Source organism: Clupea harengus, chromosome 7, assembly GCF_900700415.2.
Source record: "Clupea harengus chromosome 7, Ch_v2.0.2, whole genome shotgun sequence".
Taxonomy (NCBI): domain Eukaryota; kingdom Metazoa; phylum Chordata; class Actinopteri; order Clupeiformes; family Clupeidae; genus Clupea; species Clupea harengus.
This window is the reverse complement of record NC_045158.1, coordinates 18,691,840-18,714,066: the sequence shown is the minus strand read 5'-3', so window position 1 is coordinate 18,714,066 and position 22,227 is coordinate 18,691,840. Positions and strand designations below refer to the sequence as shown.

The 22,227-nt window shown below is 47.7% G+C and overlaps 1 protein-coding gene across 1 annotated transcript in view; it reads left to right on the top strand.

Annotated features, from left to right (window-relative positions):
* The window catches only part of kremen1 (kringle containing transmembrane protein 1), a 49,969-nt gene that overhangs the window by 11,789 nt on the left and 15,953 nt on the right, over positions 1-22,227 (top strand). Inside the window, exons 2-3 of the mRNA XM_031570748.2 lie at positions 9,746-9,908; positions 19,813-19,904. Of these exons, the coding sequence (XP_031426608.1) occupies positions 9,746-9,908; positions 19,813-19,904 (255 nt within the window). The remainder of the gene's footprint in view (positions 1-9,745; positions 9,909-19,812; positions 19,905-22,227) is intronic.

Sequence of the window (22,227 nt, the reverse complement as noted above, 5' to 3'; positions counted from 1 at the left end):
GACTGTCTGTCTCTCTCTCTCTCTCTCTCTCTCTCTCTCTCTCTCTCTCTGTCTGCCTGTCTCTCTGTCTGTCTGCCTTGCTCTCTGTCTGTCTGTCTCTCTCTCTGTCTGCCTGTCTCTCTGTCTGCCTGCCTTTCTCTCTCTCTGTCTGACTGTCTGTCTCTCTCTCTCTCTCTCTCTCTGTCTGCCTGTCTCTCTGTCTGTCTGCCTTGCTCTCTGTCTCTCTTGATTCTCCCTCCCCTGCCCAGGCCTCCCATTCTCCTCTCTACTGTAATCACTCCCCAGCCAGAGGAATAGGATCAGAGTGTGTGGAGTAGAGTGGCGCATTCTCCTCTGCACACACATGCCCTGAGAAGCCCCGTGTGCCAGCCTACAACCACATATAATTAACATTCCTGACATGCCAATAAACCTGAGCAAAAAAAACCGAGGGGATCTAAAACAGGTGTGTTTCTGTCTCGGCACCTCTCTCCTGTTAGGTGTGTGAAGGCAGAGAAGCTCTTTAAGGAGGACGTATATTTCTGTTTAGATAGAAGAGTAAACGTTTATGAAGGGGGAAAGAAATCTATGGACATATAAAAAAATTACAGCCTTTGCCGTAAATTCACACGACGCAGAGATATTATTTCAGCCACTAAGCTTGTGCGCTGAGAGACGTGTCCGCAACAGCAAAGCTAGTATACTTTGGAGACACAAATGCACACGTACGAGTCCGCATTGTGTGAATGCCCATGTTTTGAAGTATGCTTAAGCCCTGTGTGCAGGCAGGCCAGCCCAGCGAGAGGATCTGTCAGTCTGGTGCTGAAGCTGCCCTTTACCTGTATATGTGAATGCTTGTTTCTCTATCTCGTTCTCTCTCTCTCTTTCTGTCCCTGTATATATATCTGTATGTGTGTGTGTGTGTGTATGTCTGTCTGTGTGTGTGTGTGTGTGTGTGTGTGTGTGTGTGTGTGTGTGTGTGTGTGTGTGTGTGTGTGTGTGTGTGTGTGTGTGTCCATACATCATCTCCCTTACAGGAACTGGGTCTATTCCAATCTTCCCGATTCCCTTTGCTCTCACTTAAGGGTGAGAGCTCCCAAAACTCCAAATGCCAGAATGCTGTTCTTTCCCCTCCACATCCACACACACCTCACATGTTCCCATTTACCTCTTGAGTAATATAGTGAGGCAGAGGGCTATTTTTAATGTGCCCCTCCAGCAGCAGCCTGCAGCCCAGAACTGAGTTGGAGGGGATTGGGGGTAGCTTCGGTGATAGAGATGAGTTGGGGGGTAGCTTGGGTGATGGAGATGAGTTGGGGGGGGGGCTTGGGTGATGGAGATGAGTTGGGGGGGGGGGGGGCTTGGGTGATGGAGATGAGTCGGGGGGGGGGGGGGGGGGGGGGGGTAGCTTGGGTGATGGAGATGAGTGGAGAGGCAGGCAGAGTGTCAGAGAGCTGCAGCACAGTCCTCACAGTCAGGCCTGAAATAACCCACAGCACTCACAGCCTGTGGGTGGACACTCAGCTAAGAGCTGTTATAAGAAGTGGGTGGATGAGCGCATACATAGGCATACACACGCACGCACACACACGCACATGCACACGCACACACGGACACACACACACACACACACGCACATGCACACGCACACACGGACACGCACACATACACGCAATGCACAAAGACACACAATACATATGCAGGCATACGCACACAGAGGCACACACACACAGACAAGCATTCACACACACACACACACACACACACACACACACACACACACACACACACACACACACACACACACACACACACACACACACACACACACACACACACACACACACACACACACACACACACACACACACACACACGCACACAGAGGCTGTCACACAGACACACATAGAAGCCTATTCCCACAGAGAACAACAAGGCCTTTTGTGCTGCCTTCCATATCGGATGCATCTTAAAACACAACCACAACTTAGCTGATTGAAATGTCCCCTTTCCTTTTTTCTCCCTGTCATTCCTGCCGTACCAGAGAGAGGGAGGTGGATGGTATGGAATGCTGTGGGTATTGGGGACTCCCCATTTTTATGTGTGCTTCTGTCGCTATGCCTTCTAATGGTGAATCTCAGCGTTCCAGTTTCGCTCGAGATCTTTTTACACTCTTGTTCTTTACGGGCGAGAAGAGGAGAAGAGAAGAGAAGACAAGAGAAGAGAAGACAAGAGAAGAATACACCCACATTTGGCACTCGAGCGCTAACGCCCCACTCAAAAACAGCAAGACGCCATGTACTACTGCACACTTACACACACACAGACACACACACGCTCGCTGGCTCGCACGCACGGACGCACACACACACACTCACACACAGGCACACACACACACACACACACACACACACACACACACACACACACACACACACACACACACACACACACACACACACACACACACACACACACACACACACACACTCACACACAGGCACACACACACAGCCACGCATGCACACTCACCCTGTTGCTTTCCAGCCCTTCAACAGCACTTCATACACACAGGCCCTTGTGTTCGTGTTCCCTCACGTCTCCATTACCTTCGCATTGCCTCTGCGTCGTCTAGCGTTTCCTTTGTGTGTTTGGCTGCTAGTGTGAGGCCGTGTTTGGCCACGGCCCTCAGTGGAGTGGATTCTGGGGAGGCTGAAGGCTGAAGGCTGCTCCAATGTGGAGGCTGAAGGCTGCTCCAATGTGGAGGCTGAAGGCTGAAGGCTGAAGGCTGAAGGCTGCCCCAGTGTGGAGGCTGAAGGCTGAAGGCTGAAGGCTGCTCCAGTGTGGAGGCTGAAGGCTGCTCCAGTGTGGAGGCTGAAGGCTGCTCCAGTGTGGAGGCTGAAGGCTGAAGGCTGAAGGCTGAAGGCTGCTCCAGTGTGAAGGCTGAAGGCTGAAGGCTGCTCCATTGTGGAGGCTGAAGGCTGCTCCAGTGTGGCTGCTCTCTATCTCTATTGTTTGCTGTTACTTTTATGAGCCTGGAGTTTATGACCTGTTCATAACAAAAGGAAATGTAAATGAAACCAACTTCACTCTGGCTCCAATCCCTATTGTGGGAGAAAATTAGGGTACTTAAATGTGGATGGCCAACAATGTGATGTGCTTAAAAGTTGGTTTTGTCTCCCCCCCCCCCACCCCCATTTCTCCAGTAGCCTTTGGTTTCTTTGTCGCCCCCTCTCTCCCACTTTCCCATGGTCTGCAGCCTTTAATTATTTAGATGATTTATGGCAAGGTTTATGATTGCAACTGGACCTCTTTGTAACGTGGTTAATGTATACCTCTGAAGCAGAGGACCTCTGGAACCTCTTCTCTTCTCTGCTTTTCCTCTCATTCCCTCTTTACTTCTTCTCTTCTGTTCTCTTCTGTTCTGATCCTTTCCCTGTCTTCTGTTCTCTCCCACTTGCTGGTCTCCCACTTCTCTCTCTTCCCTTTTCTTCTCCTCTCCTCCCTGCACCTTTTTCCTCTCCTTTCCTCTCCTCCCTTCTCTTTTCTTCCTCTAACCTCTCCTTTCCTCCCTGCACCTTTCCCCTCTCCTCTCCTCTCCTCTCCTCTTCTCTCCTCTTCTATCCTCTCCTTCCCTCTCTTCTGCCCAACAGTATCAGCAAGAGGGCCTTCTATCAGGTGTGTGTGAAGGCGAGGAACTTCCAGGCTCTCTCTAGTGTGAAGAAGTCTAGGTGGTGAGGTTTCTTTAAATCAGGTTCTTCCCCTAAAGGCAGTTAGCGGTCTCTGTGGCTTCATTCAGAAGAGGATGGGTGATCTCCAGTGGAGCACTGTACGTGAGATTTAGAGCACACCTAGATCCAGGAGGGAAGGGTGTGCCTTCTCTGGAGAACTGGAGGTTGACACACTTGTTGGATGTTTAAGGCTAAATATTCAGTTGGAGGAGGACAGACAGATGGTCAAGATGCTGACACAGGGGTGTGGATGTTTTGCTCTTTGTCTATGCAATTAAGAATTGAATTTAGTTATTATAAAATTATCAGACTTTCACTAAAGTGTGGGGGATTGAAAAATGTATTTACAAGGTAAATGAGGTACAGACTTTTTACTTTTCGTTGTGGTTGGGTTTTTAATGTCTTTTTGACTGGTAATAAAGGAAACTTAAAAGTCAATGCCTCTCTTCTCTTCTTCTGCCCTCCTAGTACCTCTCTCCTCTCCTCTCCTCTCCTCTCCTCTCCTCTCCTCTCTTCTCCTTCCCACTGCCGTCCTCTGTTTACTTTGATGTCAGTTTTGGTTTAGCGTGAGTTCACTGGTGTGCGCTAAGTTTGCCAGCGATTTCCATTTTATTTGCTTAACCCGGCGACCTTGTCTACTTAGACTTGTGTGAGTGTGAGAGATGAATCACACTCTGGAGCCGGCACTGCACTACGGTGTGCTGTGTGGCGCGGTGCGTGGTGGACAAGGGCGGACGCTGAGCACCAGGGGCCGGGCTGCTTTCAAAAGTGTCCTTTTCCCTTCCAGTGCAATCCATCAGCCTAATCAAGACTGATGTGTGTGGGCCACATTCATAACTCAAAGCCCATGTAGTGTGGCATCATTTGGTCATCTGCTGGTCAGATATGGTCAGATATGGTCAGATATGGTCGTCCCTCAGCAGAGAGAGCTGCCTCTTATTCACCGTTTGGTAAGATGCTAATGGTTTCCTGTGGTTAGCACATTGGCTGTATTGTGCCAATGAGAACTGAGACAGTTGGAGGTCTTCCTCAAATCGAGATATAAGTGTACCTCTGTGAGGCATGCCAGGTTGCAGAGAAAAGGATCGCAACAGGAGACATTTGGCGTTTGGTCAACATTTGCTGTACCTTTACTCACTCCATCTGTGCAGCCACAGTATTCTGCCACCAGAGAACCATGCAGATAACTAAGAGAAGGTATACACGCGCATGTGGATAGAATGAAGGGTATTTGTGTTTTCTTAGTGAGGTCAAATGAGGTCTGTCTCTGGCTGTCTTTCTGTCTGTCTGCTTTGGCTGCCTGAGCGGGTGGCTTGGCACTTCTGACATCCTGTTTTAGACAGCGGTGTTTTCCGTCTGAGGACACTGTCAGATTGTCACAGGTAATTTTTCCTGGATGTTTGCAGCTGGCTCAGTGGCAGTAGGGGTGTAAGAGGATATCGGTACACAATATTATGTTTTGTGGTATTCTATCGATTCTCAAAAACACTGTATCTAATTTGAATTCGTTGTTTACATGCAAAGGTTTGCGGCAGACAGTGGTTCAGTTTGTGTTGTGTTTAAACCTCTGACCGCTTGATAGCAGTGCTTGCAGGGGTTAAAAAATCCCGCAATATATTGCTTTGCTTTCAGGATCGCAGTATATCGCAATATATATTTAATCGTCACCCCTGTATCATGATACATAATGTATCACCAAACTCTTGCCAATAGTGGCAGAGGGTGAAATTGAGTCGTCCCTCTCTGTCACTCTCACCCGACTCTCATTCGAAAGGCTTCGTCTTATTGGTTCACGTGTGATTTTTCATGCACACTTTGGCAGAAACACCGACTCCAGTGGGGGAAATCTTTCTGCTGAGCTTATGGCTGACTGCGCACAGTAATGAAGCAAGCTGTTGCTGCGTCTGCATGGCGGGCAGGCAGCAATGGTTTTGGGAGTGCAGTGAATGTCAGAGAGTACTACCAATTCCTACCAATACAACAAATTCCTCTGTTTATCCCCCCAGTCATAACTCTCGAACACTTGCAATGTTAGTGTTACATAGTAATAGAAAAACCGCATTTGTATGACATTTTTGATCCCTGGCCATGACCAAATGAAATCAGAGTCATACAACACCTTCCTCACTGCACAGAGGTGTGCTGTCATTTCAACATGTTTTCATTTCTTACAGATGTTTTTCATTTCTTGAAATTTTTCTTCGTCCATCATAACGGATGGCCTCCACCTCCTTGCGTCTAATGACGACAGACTGAAATAGCAGCGCTGCAAATGTTCGGCAAGGTCTGAAAAATCTCACAGGTCCGTGTCAGCAAATGTCTGAGCCTTCCAGTCAGTAGACATGTGGGCTGCATCAGATGAATAGTGTCTTCCACTAGAGCTGTGATAACTTTGGCTTGTCTTCCCCTTTTCATTTTTATTTATCTCACATGTGCTACATCGTTAGCAGGAGATGAGTGTGGAAATGCAGAAATGCATCCATTATTGTTTGTGTAGTTTCAGCTTGTTTTATATGATTTTTTTTATTGAGTTACCCATTGTACACTTTTTTTGGATTATTCTTTGTGATTGAGTGTGATATATTTGCTTCATTTTGAGCTTCTGTCTTCACAGAAGCCAAACTTCTTCTTTCCGAGGAGTTTCATCCTCGGCCAATGAATCTAAATCTGGTTGTGTGACACACTCAGCAGTCAAACTTCACATGCACATAAGTGTGTGGCTGATGCTTTTGTCTATGATCAGTGCTTGTGTTTCAGTCCCCTTCTTTACCCATGTGACCCGACTTCACTTCTTTGTCTTGGATGCTTGTTTGTTTCCCTTCTGTACGAATTGCTCTTAACCACCACCCTGATGTTTCTTCCTCTTTTACAGAGAAAGAACAAGCATATTTGATGTGGCAATGTGGAAGTAATTACCCCCCCCCTCCAGCCAAGACCCCCCCCCCCAAAAAATAAAAAAGCTACTAGTGTAATGACAGGGTGATTAACTCTTTTCAAATAATCCACAAGGTCCTCTTTCGCCCTCCTTAGAAAATAGAACACTCTCATTTTTGGGGTCTGTGGTGTGGTGTCAGGCGGGCCCTTCTGTGTCCTGCTGACTGCTGCTCTGTTTTCTAGATCTGCGTTCCGTTTTATAGGGGTTTGTGGAGGTGGAGATGGAGTCGGGTGGAGTGGTGGGGATGGGGGTGTGGAGGGAGGTGGTGGTATGTGGTGTGTGTGGAGGGGGGTAGGTTGGGCTGGGGTGGTGTAGTTAGCCTTTCATGAGGCGGTGGCTCTGTTTTCCATCAAGCACTCAGATCCAACCACAACAAAGGCGTCATGTGGCCGCACGGGGCGCGATAGTCGCTCAGCGACCAGGGGGGGGGGGGGGGGGGGGGGGGCGGGGGGCGGGCAGGCGTGGTGGTGGTGGGATCGTTACAGGCAGTCAGCACCGACACCTTCTCTCTCCCAAGCTTCGCAAACTGTCACACTCTGAATAGATGAGTGCCCCATCCATCCATCCACCAGCATGCTTTTTTTTTTCTTTTTTTGGCTCCCTCTTTTTTTCCTCAAAGGCATCTACAAGTCATCTTTTACGACGGGCTCACGCGCTCTTATCTCATCGTCCCATTTATAGCCTCTGCTTCCTTTCGCCACCACAAGAAAATGACTGGCAGTGACCACATCAAACCCCTGCTTCTGCTGCTGCTGCTGCTGCTGCTGCTGTGGTGGAGCTCACCCTCGCCGCGCCCTCTCTCTTCCCGGCAGTCCGGCCTGGAAACTCGCTGGCTGCTCTCACAGCCGCCCGCAAGATGGCCGCCCCCAAGCTGCAGCCCGAGTGCCCAAAACACTGAGCTGCGGCAAAAAAAAAGTGTCGCACCGAAAAGACGGTTCAGAGGGAAAAAAACCTTCGCGGGACGAGGGCCTCACACTTCTCTTCTTTTTCCATCCAGTTCCTTCCCCCTAACCATAGCATTTAGATGTATTCATTTTGTAAAGGCTTTTATCCTCAGTGACCTTAAGCACAGATACACATGTTCATCAGTACGTGTGCTCCACGTTAGCAAACCCAGGACCTTGGTGTTGTTAGCACCTTGCTCTTCCAGTCAAAACTACAGCAGCAGTCTTTCACCCTGATCCCGTGCACAAGACACGATGCAGGAAGGACAGAGCTACTCTCTCCAGACCTGATAATGTTCCAGCTGACGGGCTCAGTACTGATTCACGGCCACAGTGTAACTGCCCTGAAACTCCCTCCAGTGTTCCCGGGGGTTTTTGGTGTGCCATTCTTTTCTTACTCACACTCACTCCCCAACTCCCCCGCCCCTACAACCACAACCACAGAATGCCACCACTGCCAGGCATGTTCATTTTTTTTATGTGAATCTGTCCTTTTTAATGTCACTGCGATATCTCCTGCTTTCTGCGGCGCACTGGCCTCACGTGTCACGCCACGTCACGTGACTGGAGTGCGAGCCGGCGGGCGAGATGAATTACACGCGTGCGGTTTCTACTGAGGAGAACATGGCTAATTTGAGGTAGAGAGAGGAAACGCTGAGAGATCGCAGAGGGATGACATTTTCCTTCAACCATCGATGCCTTTTGCAGAGATGAAGCTGGTTGCTGACACCCTGATTGGGGTTAATTAAAATATATACAGATATTTTTTAAAGCACAGTTCACCATTCTAATTGACCCTGACATTCAGGAAATGAGAGGGAAATAGCTACTTATTCTTTTCAGAATCAAAACACGAATATGGCCTAGAATATTCCTTCTCTTGTTCCACTGAGCATTATTATCGTTCTCCAAAATCTCGGCTGCACATTCTCCTGGAGAAGTTTGAGATTTCTTGGTTGTTGTTCTTCTTTGTCTGCTATTTAAAAGTCTCTTTGAACTCAAAGCTGCAGAATTTGGAAGACGCTTCACATGATGACGCTTCACATGATGTTGTCTGCGAACAGTGCTTTTACATGGATCTCTAAGAGACCTGTCAGAGGCTGGTTCTTCAAATCACTTGATGAGTCATCAGCCAGTTGATTGAAGAACGGATCCTGGTTCTTTTTGTTCTGAGTTCTGAAATGGACATATGCGCCTTTTAGGTCTTGTTCACCAGGCCAGCTCAAAATGAGGCGTTTCACAACAGCCACTGTTGCTAACCAAAGGAAATGGCAGGGAGTTGGGTGCGTATAGTGCCTGGCTTGACTTGAAAGGAGTGGAAGCAAACACAAAAACTAAAAATAACGAGCAACTCTAAAAATGAACTGGCCCCGAGCTGGCCCTCAGCTGGCATGATTCCCGGCAGAGGATGAATGGTTTCCGGAAGTACAGTTTCAGACTCTCAAAGATAGACCTCATATGCCCTCAAATTGTGTATTTTGGCTTAAATCTTGTTTTATAAATGTTTATAAAATGAAACAATGGTGAAAGAATCACTTTTCTTAAGGCAGGGGTAGGTTTTCATGATTCCTGACTGTATTTACCCATTAGCCAGTACAACATTTTAGTGTCTAAATGTTAAACTAAATATTCCAGAATGATAAACAGGATGGTATTATTATTTATTTATTCATTACTCAGTCACTTGTGTAATGTTGTGCTATATGTTAACCATGGGAAATATGTCTGGATAGTAAAGACATAAGTGCTTGCTTTCCGTAGCTGATAAAATCTGAATGTATCTTTAATCATAAACAGAAACATGGCGCTGTTAAAGGAACAACAGTATGAATGTCTCCATTTCCTCATCATGTAGCATGCCAGAAGTAATTCATTGTAATGGTCCCATACACAGATTATGAAGAGCAAATTCATTTGAATTGCAAATCCATGTTTATATAGCAATCTGTTTTATTATTTACAGTAAATACTCATCCTAAATCCTATTCTGTCGAGACGTACTCTATCAATGATCCCCTGTTTACGGAGCTGAAATTAGGACATGTGTTGGCATTGCGTGTGGGACTAAAAGGTCTTCAGTGGACCAAATCTCAGTAGGGCAGCGAGGGCTCTATCTCTTATTGCTTGTTTTCTGTCTTGTCTCGTCCCGCGTGCAGAGTGCTACACTGCTAATGGCGAGGACTACAGGGGGCGGCAGAACCAGACGGGCCTGCTGGGGGGGAAGCCCTGCCTCTTCTGGAACGAGACCTTCCAGCACCCTTATAACACTCTCAAGTACCCCAATGGAGAGGGCGGACTGGGGCCCCATAACTTCTGCAGGTCAGTGCTCAGCCAGTCATACGCAACCCTGGGGGGCTGGCATGTGTGTTTGTTGTTTGTGTGTTTTTGTCTGGGTGTGTTTTTTGTGTGTCTGTGTCTGTGTCTGTGTGTGTGTCTGTGTGTGTGTCTGTGTGTGTGTGTGTGTGTGTGTGTGTGTGTGTGTGTGTGTGTGTGTGTGTGTGTGTGTATGTATGTGTGGGTGTGTATGGGTATGTGTGTTTGTATGTCTGTGTGTGTGTTTGTTATGCCCCCATTCCCCTTGGCAGGGGGGTTAAGGCTGCTAAGGGGAATGAGGGCATGGCAATGAAGCTGATGGCAGTGGTTGTCTAAAGCCCCTTGTGTAATGTCCTGTTGTGATTTCTTTTGTCTGACGCAAACCTGAAGCCAGGCACTGAACATGTAATAGAGTCCAGACTTCTGTGGTTCTCTTTTGTTCTTCTCCTTTTTTGTTTTGTTCTCTCGCCGTGCTCCGTGCTTTTTCAATTCAGCTTGTTTTGTTTTTCATCTTGGACGTGCTGACACGAGGTAAATCTAACACAGCATCTCGGACCTTGAAGCGGAGAAGCGGAGAACCGTCCTTTCTGTCAACACCGAGACACTCCTCTTTCTCACAGAGCTTTCCTCAAGCCCCCCAAACAAGAAAAAAAAGCGTAGTCAAATTTCGGATGTTTGACAGCCGTCACAAATGCGTAAGCGTCTTTTTTTCCCCTCTTTTTTTGTTTCCTTTTTTTTTTTTCACGCCCCTGCTCCTGTCAGCATGGGAAGGCAGAAGTGCTTGAAGAGTTTGTACAAGCAAAGTCGTCCTCAAATCTCTCAGCGCCACAAGCACCCGGGGATTTGCCTGCGGTGCGCGGCAGCGACGGTGGCGGCGGCTATGCTTTTTCCCTCTCCTCGACCGGCTCTCCCAACCCTGACTCTGTGGCCCTGCCGCTCGGAGAGAGAGAGAAAGAGAGAGAGAGAGAGAGAGAAAGAGACGGAGGAAGGGAGGGAGGGAGAGTTTTTTTACGAGATGGATTAAATCTGTCAGCCGGTTGTCTTTGGAAACATTTGACAGAGCGACGGCTTAGCAGGACCTGTTCCTGTGCATGCGGAGGCAGTCACTCACCATACACTCACTCTTTGCAGCAGTAACACATAAGCTAGTCAGTCTGGAAACCTTCACAAGGTTTTGCGTAATGACACACACATGCACACACACATACACACACACGCACACACACACGCACATACAAACACAATAGTAGTACTCACTCTTCGTCATCGACTCATGTCGGGAAGCATCATGCATTTTTTCCATTTTCGCCCTCTAACGGTGATGAATCAATCACATGGCCCATGACGAGGAACAAAGACAGTGGAGTGTCCTACAGCGAGGCGTTACTCAGCGACCCCCTCCAGGCCCTCGCAGCTCATCCTTGAGGCCTTTACTGGCACCGCCAACCCTTACAGCAACACTGGGGGCTGCCTCGGGTCAGAGCTCAGTCACACAGCACCGCGTCGCTCGGGTTCTCACAGAAGCACCGGAGGGCCCGAGATCAGCCAGCAAAAAAAAACACAATGAGGCTGAGGATGAGAGAGAGACTGCTGTCTGGATCTGGCCCAGATCTGGCCCAGACTAAGATGACATCCGGTACAGATTTGTGAGCTGTGGTTTGGGCCAGCAGCTCTGTCTACTGGGCATGGTCAGCAGTGAGCGAGAGAGAGAGAGAGAGAGAGAGAGGAATTAACCCTAAAAGGAGAGAAACGCTTGGTGTGTTTCCCCACCCTTCCTCTTTTTCCTCTCCCTCTCTCTTCCTCTCTCTCCAACCATCTTTCTCTCTCTCCAACCATCTCTTTTCTTTTTCTCTCTCCCCCTTTATTTCCCCACCCTTTTTTCCCCTTTTTTTATTTCCTTTACCTCTTTTCTGAACTCTCTCCCTCTATCTCACCCTCTCTCTGTCACGCCCCCTTCTCTCTCTCTCTCTCTCTCTCTGCCTGTCTTTCCATGTCTCCCTCCCTCTCTCAGTCCCCTTCTTTGATATGTGCCCAGTTCTGCAGACTGAATTCTATGAGAGCTGAGTGGAGGGATTGTTGTGTCTGACAGTAAGGTTAGATGCAGGGGTGAGTAGTGAGTCCACGGGGATGACCCAGTGCCCAACACAAGCTGCAGGGGGAAAGAAAAGCCCAAGGATTACACCGATAGGGCCAGCAGAGTCTTTGGCACTTCTGTGGCTCTCTGCTGTGGCAATGGCCTCGGCTCTGCTCTGCCTGGGTCTCTACCAGACTATTAAAACACACAGACTGGAGGCAGACACACGCCAAAAGGAACCCCGTTTCTTCAGCCATCAAAAGACCTATTTGGGCCTGTATAAAACAGCACGCAGATCAAACTGCTCTGATTAAAGGCGCAGTCCTTGATTATAATGCACTTTTCATTGAATTCAGCATAATACTCCTCACGTTCCTTGCTGAGCCTTTAATGTACATGCACAGTCTTGTTTCTGTAAATGGGAGACAAACAAAGAAGGAAGGGGTGTAATTTGATTGGCTGTGGAGCTGAAATATCAACAACCTTTTACCAGAATTGAGGACTGTACCTTTAAGGCCGTGTAAAACAATGCAGATCAGACCACTCAGATTAATAGTTAAATACGGTTATTCCACTGGGGATTGGAAGACTGCTTCTGAGGACATCTAAGTTGTCATGAACTCAAATTGAATCATCTGCAACGTCTCACATTTAGCCTTCAAAACTGGGTCACCACCCTTAGAGATAAGTCTCAGCAAGTGAGTGTTTAGCAAGGCATGCACTCTCTCTGCGATGACTTTGGCTCAGAGTGGTCGCTCTGTAGCTCCGACTATGATGCTCTCTGGATTGTGTTCTCACTAAACTATTGGCAGGAAAGCTAGAAAGCTGGTAAACCACAACAGCCAGAAAGAGAGAGAGAGAGAGAGAAAGAGAGAGAGAACACTTTTCTGTTCCTCTACTTGGTGACTGGGGATGATTAGAGCTCTGGTCCGGGGTAAAAGGTCCATCTGGAACGGATTTGGACCTGTCCTGGCATTGATCTTTCCCAGAGTTCACTGTTGTCAAAGATGGAGAACAGAACCTGACCGTAAACAACAAACAACAAGACGGAGTACAGAACCTGACCGTAAATAACAAACAACAAGATGAACAGTCCGATTGCTAAATGTCAACGTCTGTGTTAATAGCTAGTGTTCGTTGAAACATTATCTTTTAATAAGGCTCACCTTTAATAAGACTGCGTATTGATCAGGCAGGTTTCTTGGTGTAAACAAACGTGTGTCACAACACAGTGATGAAACAGCCCCATTACTTAACATGTCATGCCCCTGGCTCAGTCCTCATTAAGACATTATGTCACTTTTGGTGAGAAAGAATGGGGACCCTGGCAACACAACTAAATGTCTATCCAGATTCTGGACCCACTCATCTGTTGCTGCAAGTCATACCGCACACATCAGAAAAGACAGCCATTGCTTATTTACTGGCGCAGAGGCTATATTGCTAACAACACAATCATTCCCTGTTGCGGGTTGGAATCTTGGTCAAACAGGGGAAATTTCAGCGGCTGTCTTATCCGATCAGTTTTACGTCGTGTAAGATAGGCTGCCAAAGCTTTGATTGTGGAAAATCTCAGAATAATGGTAATCTTGTGCTAATGCGGCCAATAAAGCACTCAGAGTCAGTCATCAGGCTACCCTTTTACTGGCTGATTGACCCATAACTAAATTCTGTTATAAAACACTTTCATCCAAAGCCGGTCAGATAGCAAGCATTATTTAAAGGTAGAGTCCGCAATTCTGCAAAAGGTTGTTGATGTATGAGCTCAAATGACCAAATCACACCACTCCCTTCCATGGTTCTGAAGAAACGTGTTGATTGGTTGGTATTGTTTATGGCTCGATCCGGGCCACTATGTTTGCTTCCTGTTTACAGAGTCAGGACTGTGTATGAACATAGGAGATGTTTTGAGCATGCACACTCAAAGGAAAGCTAGGGGGTCGTGATGAGCAATTCACTGAATTTGACAAAAAGTGTATAGGATTAGAATCGTGGACAACACCTTTAACCAGCACATGGTCAGACAAGTAATCTCATAGTTTTAACAGCAGCTTGGTCACTTTAGCAGCATCTGGTTCAGTAGCTTAGCCAAGAAAGGAAAATAGTTTGGCTGTGAGGGAGGAATGACGGACAGATGAAGAAAGACAGAGAAAGAAATGGAGTGATGGAGAAATATCCCTCCACATCAGAGGTTAAATGCTCAGGGTGGTTACGTGCCATAGCGATATGTCAGTGAAGGAGGTACAGGTGGATAATTTTTGTCCAGATGAACAGATGTTTTCAAGCACACAATCAGATGCAGATGGTTTGGAGAGGGAGATGGAGAATATTTTAGTGTGTGTGAGTGTGTGCGTGTGTGTGTATATATACTTGTGTGAGCCTGGCTGTATGTGTGTTTGCGTGTTTGTGTGTGTGTGTGCATGTGTGTGTGCGGGCGTGTGTGTGTGCCTGTGTGGGTCTGTGTGTTTGCACATGTCATGTGTGTGTGTATGTGTGTGGGGTGTGTGTGTGTGTGTGTATGTGTTATGTGTGCATGTGTGTGTACGTGTGCATGTGTATGTTTGTGTGTGTTTGTGTATATGTCTGCATGTGTGTGTGTGTGTGTGTGTGTGTGTGTGTGTGTGTGTGTGTGTGTGTGTGTGTGTGTGTGTGCTGAACATTCTGAGTAACCTGGCAGTGCATCCCATTGTTGGCTCTTGCACACAGTGAGCTCACATGAAAGGCAGAAGGGCCAGTGTTGTGAGAGGGGGCTAATGGCCCCTACATTTCATCTTTACGGCGCACCGTAAAACAACAAACCCAAAACACGGGGGAAGTGCAGGCAGGGGTGGGTCAGGCAGTAATCCCCACACTAAGGGCACAGATACTGCATTGGAAAAGGTCAAGAGACCTGTGTGTTGCTATTTCCACACGGTGCTCTCAGACATTCACACAACCGCACACACACACACACACACACACACACACACACACACACACACACACACACACATGCAGGCATATACACAGACACACACACACACACACACACACACACACACACACACACACACACACACACACATATTTACGAGCACATGCTACAAAACATGCAAACACACACACAAACACACACAGACACACACACATACATACACATGCACACATACACACTCACAAACGTACACACTCACACACACACACAGACACAGACACAGACACACACATTTATGAACACATGCTGCAAAACGTGCAAACACCCACCCACACACACACACATACACACATACACACACACACACACACACATGTATGCAGTGGCTTGTTTTAACATGCACTCCCTCCCACTCCCACTCCTACACACACACACACACACACAGACATAGAAACCCCATGTTTGACACAAGAATGCAGTGTCACTCCCCGTTTCCAGGCGGCCTGTGGAGTTTCCATAGGGGCTCCGCCGTTATTGTGGAACCTCAGATGTCACCGGCACCACCAATTCACCAAAGTTATGGCCAAGGGTGGGGTACGGCTCTGAGTGCCTGCAGCCGGGAATGGCTGAGATGAACCAGATGGGGGCACAAACATGTTTTAGATATAGTGCTGTGGCTGAATGTGGTATTATGAGTATGGTCTTATACTTCTGCTATTGTGAGACATGTGCTGTGGAGCAGTGGAGGTGCTTCTCTCTGGGGGCTGGGACGTCTTAACTGGAATGGGCCGTGTAATGGAGGTGTTCGGGTAGATGTACTACACCTGCTTAGATTCAGTGGATATGTCTGCGGTCCTCGTCTTCTTTTCCTTCTCTTTACAAAGCTGTGAGGATGAGGTATATGTGGTCGTGATTCTTCACCAATAGACCTTTATTAGGCTAAGAGAACACTGAACCAGCGAAGCAGAAATCCTTATTTTAGAGACTTACAGGGGAATAATAAGCATATTGTATAAGGATTCATATACAGTTAAGGGGTTGGTTTTCACATTATAATATTTTAAGGGGGTTAGTTCCCGGTTTTCCCAATGCAGGGACCCTCACATTACAGTGAAATATTTTCTATAGTTTTAAGGAAAAAATAAAGATTAATATCTTGTGAATCACAAGGACTGTGCTTGTCCTAGTAGTAGTTTACACGGACATGTGTCACTCAAGCCAAGAAATGATAGGCCTGTAATTCACTGACATCATTACCTTTTAGGAAAACACAAGCCAGAAATGAAAATGCCATTACATCAGAGAGACAGAGAGAGAGAAGGAGAGGGAGGGAGAGAGAGAGAAGGAGAGGGAGAGAGAGAGAGAAGGAGAGGGAGAGAGACAGAGAGAGAGAATGGAGAGAGAGAGAGAGAGACAGAGAGAGAGAAGGAGAGAGAGAGAGAGAGACAGAGATAGAAAGAAGGAGAGAGAGAGAGAGACAGAGAGAGAGAAGGAGAGAGACAGAGAGAGAGAAGGAGAGCGAGAGAGAGACAGAGAGAGAATGGAGAGTGAAAACCTCAACATTCCCGCAGATTATGCTTCTTGTGGGCAGCTCACTTTCACGTCGGCCACTGATACGCCCGGCGAGCGCACACAGGCTGATGTGACCCTGAGGGCGTGGTGTGAGGAGTTCCTTTGGTTAGGGTGTTTGGCCCGCATGTTCCGTGGAGCCCCTCGCGTTTTTTTTATCCTTCCTCTCCTCCTCACAGGTTTCACACATATTTCACGCTGAGGTATTACTGAAGCATGTGCTTTTATAGATAAGCCATGCCAGATTTTCTGAAAGTTAATCATACATTTTATGATTAGAGGAACCCTAGGGAATGGTTATTAGAGTTGGAGGGGGAGCCTTTGAAGGGACGCCAGGTCCACACAGCTGCTTGTGTGAAGTTTCAGATGGGTCTCGGTGCCGGTGATGACCAGCGCGGTGGGGTTGGCGCGGAACGATGCCGCTAAAAGTGCCATTAAAATGCCATCCTGTGTTACAGGGTGTTTGAGTGGGCTGACCATGAGTGACCGTGAGAGGGTGAAAGTCTGAGGAGGAGTTTGCCTGCAGTCCCATATGTGCAAAGAGAACTACGCTTAAGCACACATACACAGTCTAACATTAGCTTGTACCTGCTCACAGATACTGTACATTCACATTCACACACACACACACACAGAATCGTGTACACACACACGTCCAATTACATGAACATACAAACAAGTACACATAAATAGAAATGCATGCATACTATACAGTACAATTCTTTTTGAGGGTTTTAAAGATTCAGGAGTGATTTGAATGTCTAAGGGTCTATAGGTCTTTTAGAATCAATGCCCTGCATATACAGTATCACTTTAGATCTCTCTCTCTCTCTGTCTCATCTCTCTCTCTCTCTTACTCCCCCCTCTCGCTTTCTCTCTCTCTCTCTCTCTCTCTCTCTCTCTCTCTCTCTCTCTCTCTCTCTCTCTCTCTCTCTACCTCAATCTCTCCGTCTCCCACATTCAGGCCTCTCCCTGCTCTGTTCCCTTCATGTCTGGGCAGTCTGAGAGCCTGAGACGGCGGGGTCTTTGGTTTGTATGGGTAACGCATGACAGGAGACAGCATGAGTGGCCCCTGGGCCCAGTGTGGCTGTTGGGGATCCTCCTCCGGACTGTTTGTTGATCAAAGACGCCCAGTGTTGGGGCTGCAGGGGGTTGGGTGAGTGGGGTGGGGAGGGGGGTGCGGGGTCGTACCTCTCATGTTGCACAGTGGCAGTAATTTACTTTTGACCCTTGGGGGAGCGATTAGCTCCCAAAAATGAGGAGATGAATTAGCGCTCGAGCTTCAAGGTGATCATTCTCGTCAGCAGTGTGTGTGTGTATCAGATAAACCTGTGAGGCTTGACAGCACATATGTGATGTGAGGGTGTGAGAGAGTGTGTGTGGAAAAGAGAGTGTGTCTGTGCGTGTGTCTGTTTGTGTGTGTGTCTGTGTGTGTGTGTGTGTGTGTGAGAGAGAGAGAGCGTGTGTGCTCATGTTCATCTGTGTGTACTATTTCTTTAATCTCCCTGTTGTTATGGTGGTGACCTTTCGAACCCAAGCGGTGCTGCAAATGTGAAACCTCTAGGAGAGGCCTTCCAAAACAGGCGTCAGACGAGGGGCTGGCCTGAATTATTCAAAGCTGCACGTAAAGCACAAACGAACTGCCCGTCAGTTGGCATGAGCATCCAGCCAGGAACGCCGCAAGTGCAGAACACGCTCTCCCCCTGTCCCTCTTTCCCAGCGTTCGTAAAGAAAACGTCTCTGATTTAGTCATGTAAATGTGTGCGTGTGTGTGTGTGTGTGTATGTGTGTGTGCGAGTGGGGGGTATGTTACAATATACTGGATATTATTTCTCTCCTCCAACAGAATTAAGAAAAAAAGCCTCTCTCAGTGGTTAAGTCAGTCTCATGCCAAGGTTAAGTTTCCCTCTTTCCCCCCCCCCCCCCCCCCGGATAAAAAAAGGCTGTCTCGATCAATATGCCTCTCTGTTATGAACGAGATGAAGCGAGTGTGGAAAGTGTTTTTGATAGAAGAAGAAAAGAGATGGAAACGCCCTTCAGATCTCCCCACACAATGGGCTGTCATCAGATATCACCGGGGGGGGGGACAAGTGCCCTGTTATTCAGCCGCAGTGGAAAAGAAGAATGGAGGTTTCAGGTTATTAGAGGATACCCTGACGGGGACACCCTTCTCTCAGCCCACGGAGAGAGAGAGAGAGAGAGAGAGAGGGAAGGAGAAAGGAAAGGGAGGGAGGGAGAGGTTGGAGGAGTTTCAGACTCCGACTCTCTCAGACTCTCCCCCTCTGTTTAAATCTTTGGCCCTGTCAGACCCTGCAGCTCCGCTGGAAATCAATAGCCTGCTCCTTTTCAAGGAGTCGGAGACATAAGAGGTTAAAAGGTAGCTAAGCTCAAAGCTCTTTCTCCTCCCTTTCTCTTCTCTGTCCCTCTCATTTCTCTCTCTCTTTCATCCTGTCTGTTTCTCTAATTCTCTTTTTCTCCCCTTCTCAACCTCTCTCCCTCTCTTTTCCCACCTCTCAGTATCTCGTACTCTTCCACTCTCTCTCTCTCTCTCCCCTCTCTTTCTCTCTCTCTCACTCTATAACACAAAGGAGCCAGGCTCGGCAGGTCCCTGTCTGCAGCAGGACAAAGCCCTGAGCACTAAGCCCAGTGTGAGTGTGAGTGCTGAGGTGGACAGGCCTGGCTTCAGCCCCCAGGGGGGGACGACCAGCACACAGGAGATAAAGGCGAGGGAGAGAGAGAGAGAGAGAGAGAGAGAGAGAGAGAGAGAGGGAGGGAGGAACAGGAGGACAGGCTCCTCTATTTTCTTCTCTCTTATTCTCTCACTTCTCTTCTTTTCCTCTCTGACTGACAGTTCATAAGCAGGCACTTTAGTCTTGCTGACAGGCTGCATGCCACTGCTGGAGGTGTTTTTCTTTCTCTTTCTTTTTTTCTTCTTCTTCTTCACCATGAGTCTCTCTCTCTCTCTCTCTCTCTTTCTGTCTCTCTCTGCCAATGTTTCTCTGTGTCATTCTCTTTGTCTCTTGATGAGTCCTGTCCATCATGGAGGCTGCTCTATAGCTCTCCTCTTCCTATGAGGTCAGGAAACATGGCGGGGTGTTCGAGGCCCTTGTTTAAGTTAAGTTTAGGTTCTAGCTGGAGTCATGGGGAGCTATGGAATGTGCACTGTACCAGCAAACACATCATGGCTCTTTATATGAGGAACAGTGTGGTGTGTGACAGGCACTTCTGTCCATTGATGACATATGATTGACATTATATGGATTGTTTTTATTTGTAATGGTTTAAAGTAAATGGTTTTAAATCTCTCTCTCTCTCTCTCTCTCTCTCTTTCTCTCTCTCTTGCTATCTTAAAGGAACCCGGATGGTGACGTTCGACCCTGGTGCTACATTGCAGACCATGAAGACGGAATCTACTGGAAGTACTGCGACATTCCCACCTGTCAGAGTGAGTACACACATGAACACACATGAACACACACACACACACACACACACACACACACACACACACACACCTCATGAATTATTAAACTTTTTATGGATCCTGTGTTTTTTACAGAGTCATTATCGTTATGTTAAAAAGCTAATTACGCCCATCTCTTATCATGCCCTGTTGAGGCTTGTTTAAGTGCCTAGAAGCTGTCTGTCACTTTGCATTGGATGTTCATGGTGTGTGAGTGTGCGCCGTTACATGTGTGTGTGAGTGTGTGTGTGTGTGTGTGTGTGTGTGTGTGTGTGTGTGTGTGTGTGTGTGTGTGTGTGTGCATGTGTTTGGGGTGTTTGTGTGTGTGTGGGTATGCAGGTATTGTTCTGTGTAAGTGTGTGTGTATGTGTGTGTGTGTCTGACTGTGTATAAATGCTGTATACTGTATGCCGGTGTTGGCATGTATATGGGTGTGTGTCCACACTAGTGTGTGTGTCTGTGTGTGTTTGAGTGAGTATGTGTGTGTGTTCTTGCTCTATTCATCTGTACTTTACTCTGTGTTGTTCTACGTCTCTCTGTGTTCTCTAACGGCTTGGCCCCGAGTCTGAAATCCGATCAGCGCCACAGTCAGACAGACGCCTTCCCTCACAGACACACACACACACACACACACACACACACACACACACACACACACACACACACACACACACACACACATGCCTCTTGCTAATCACGCAGGCCCACACACAAATTGACAGCTACTGGCAAACATCCCTGTGTCTCTCACACTGTACCTTTGATAGGCTGTCTGAGATCCATCAGTTGACTGATTTGTTGACTGATACTGACAGAGAAAGGCCTGGATCTTCATAATCCCCACCTTCTGTCATCTTCCTCACCGTCCTTATGAAACACTATTTTTTAGGAAATATTTAAACAAAATTTTTTAGAAACTTTTTTTTTTTAAGGGAATTTCGAGATATATTTTAGTAGAACTTTATGCATTTAGGGCTATGTAAGTGGTTTGCTAGTACATACTACATGAGATTAAGGAGAAGCTAAGGCAATCTAAGGACCTCCTAATATCCATTAAGGGGCATTGCGTTTCAGCATTTTCATGTGGATGGGTGCTTCCTGGATATCAAACCCATGACCCCTGCTGTGCCAGCCTCTCCACCAGTTGAGCCCCAAGAACAACACTGCTCAGTGGGTGGAAGCAGGGGATCAGGAGGTGGGGGGGGGGGAGGGGCGCCTCCACCCTCCTGTGCCCAGAACTCCTCCACCCGCAGCACCCACATCTCCCTCTGCTCCTGTCCGAGCCCCAGGCTCCCAAAGGCGCCCTGAGCCCCCCGAATCCCACGTCAGCCACAACTGACCTACTTCAAACAAGTGGCCTTTTAGCCATGAATGCCTGGACAGGACACCCCCCCCCAAAAAAAATCCCCATTATCTGTGGCTCTGATCTGTGATCAGTCTGGGCCCACCTCACCTCTCGCTCCACCACTGCTCCCCTCCATTAGGCTAAGCTGATTTCCCCCCTTTTTTTTATCTAAAAGCATAATTGAGGCCAGCCTTTGTTGCTGTGTGGCTGTCGTGTGTTGTGTGCTTATGTGTGTGTGTGTGTGTGTGTGTGTGTGTGTGTGTGTGTGTGTGTATATGTGTCTACATGTATGTGTGTGTGTGGGCTGTGGATGGTCTCTCCCAGCAGGGGGATATGCTGAGTGTGAAAGCCATTCCTCTCCTTGTCTGAGACGCTTGTACACACACACACACACACACACACACACACACACACACACACACACACACACACACACACACACACACACACACACACACACACACACACACACACTGTGCAGATGGCTCTGTAATGGAGTGAGGCCGCTTCATCTCCCCGACCGAATAACAACCTGCCTGTTTGCTGTGCCATCTTTCACCCTCAGGGCCGGCAGGAAGCAAAATAAAACCTGCCGCACCATTGTGCGTCCAACAATCCACGTGTTTCTTCACACTCGTTTCTGTTCTCTTGTTTCTTTTTTCGCTACAAAACAGAGCTATAAGGTGACAGAACACACTCTCGAGAACACACACACACACACGCACTCAGAGCTGGTTGTTTTGGTAAAATTAGGTGCGCTTCTGTTTGATCATTTCTTATTGCCTTTTGTAGATTTGTTTTATATGAGAAGTTTTGGGCTTCTCAGATACCTTAGTCGCCCCTGAGGGGGGTTTGTCCTCAGCTCACCTGTCCTCACCTGTCCTCACCTGTCCTCTCGGTACCTGCCTGTGTAAAGGGGGTGCTCCATTTGCCATGTAGTTCATCATCAGTCTCAATACA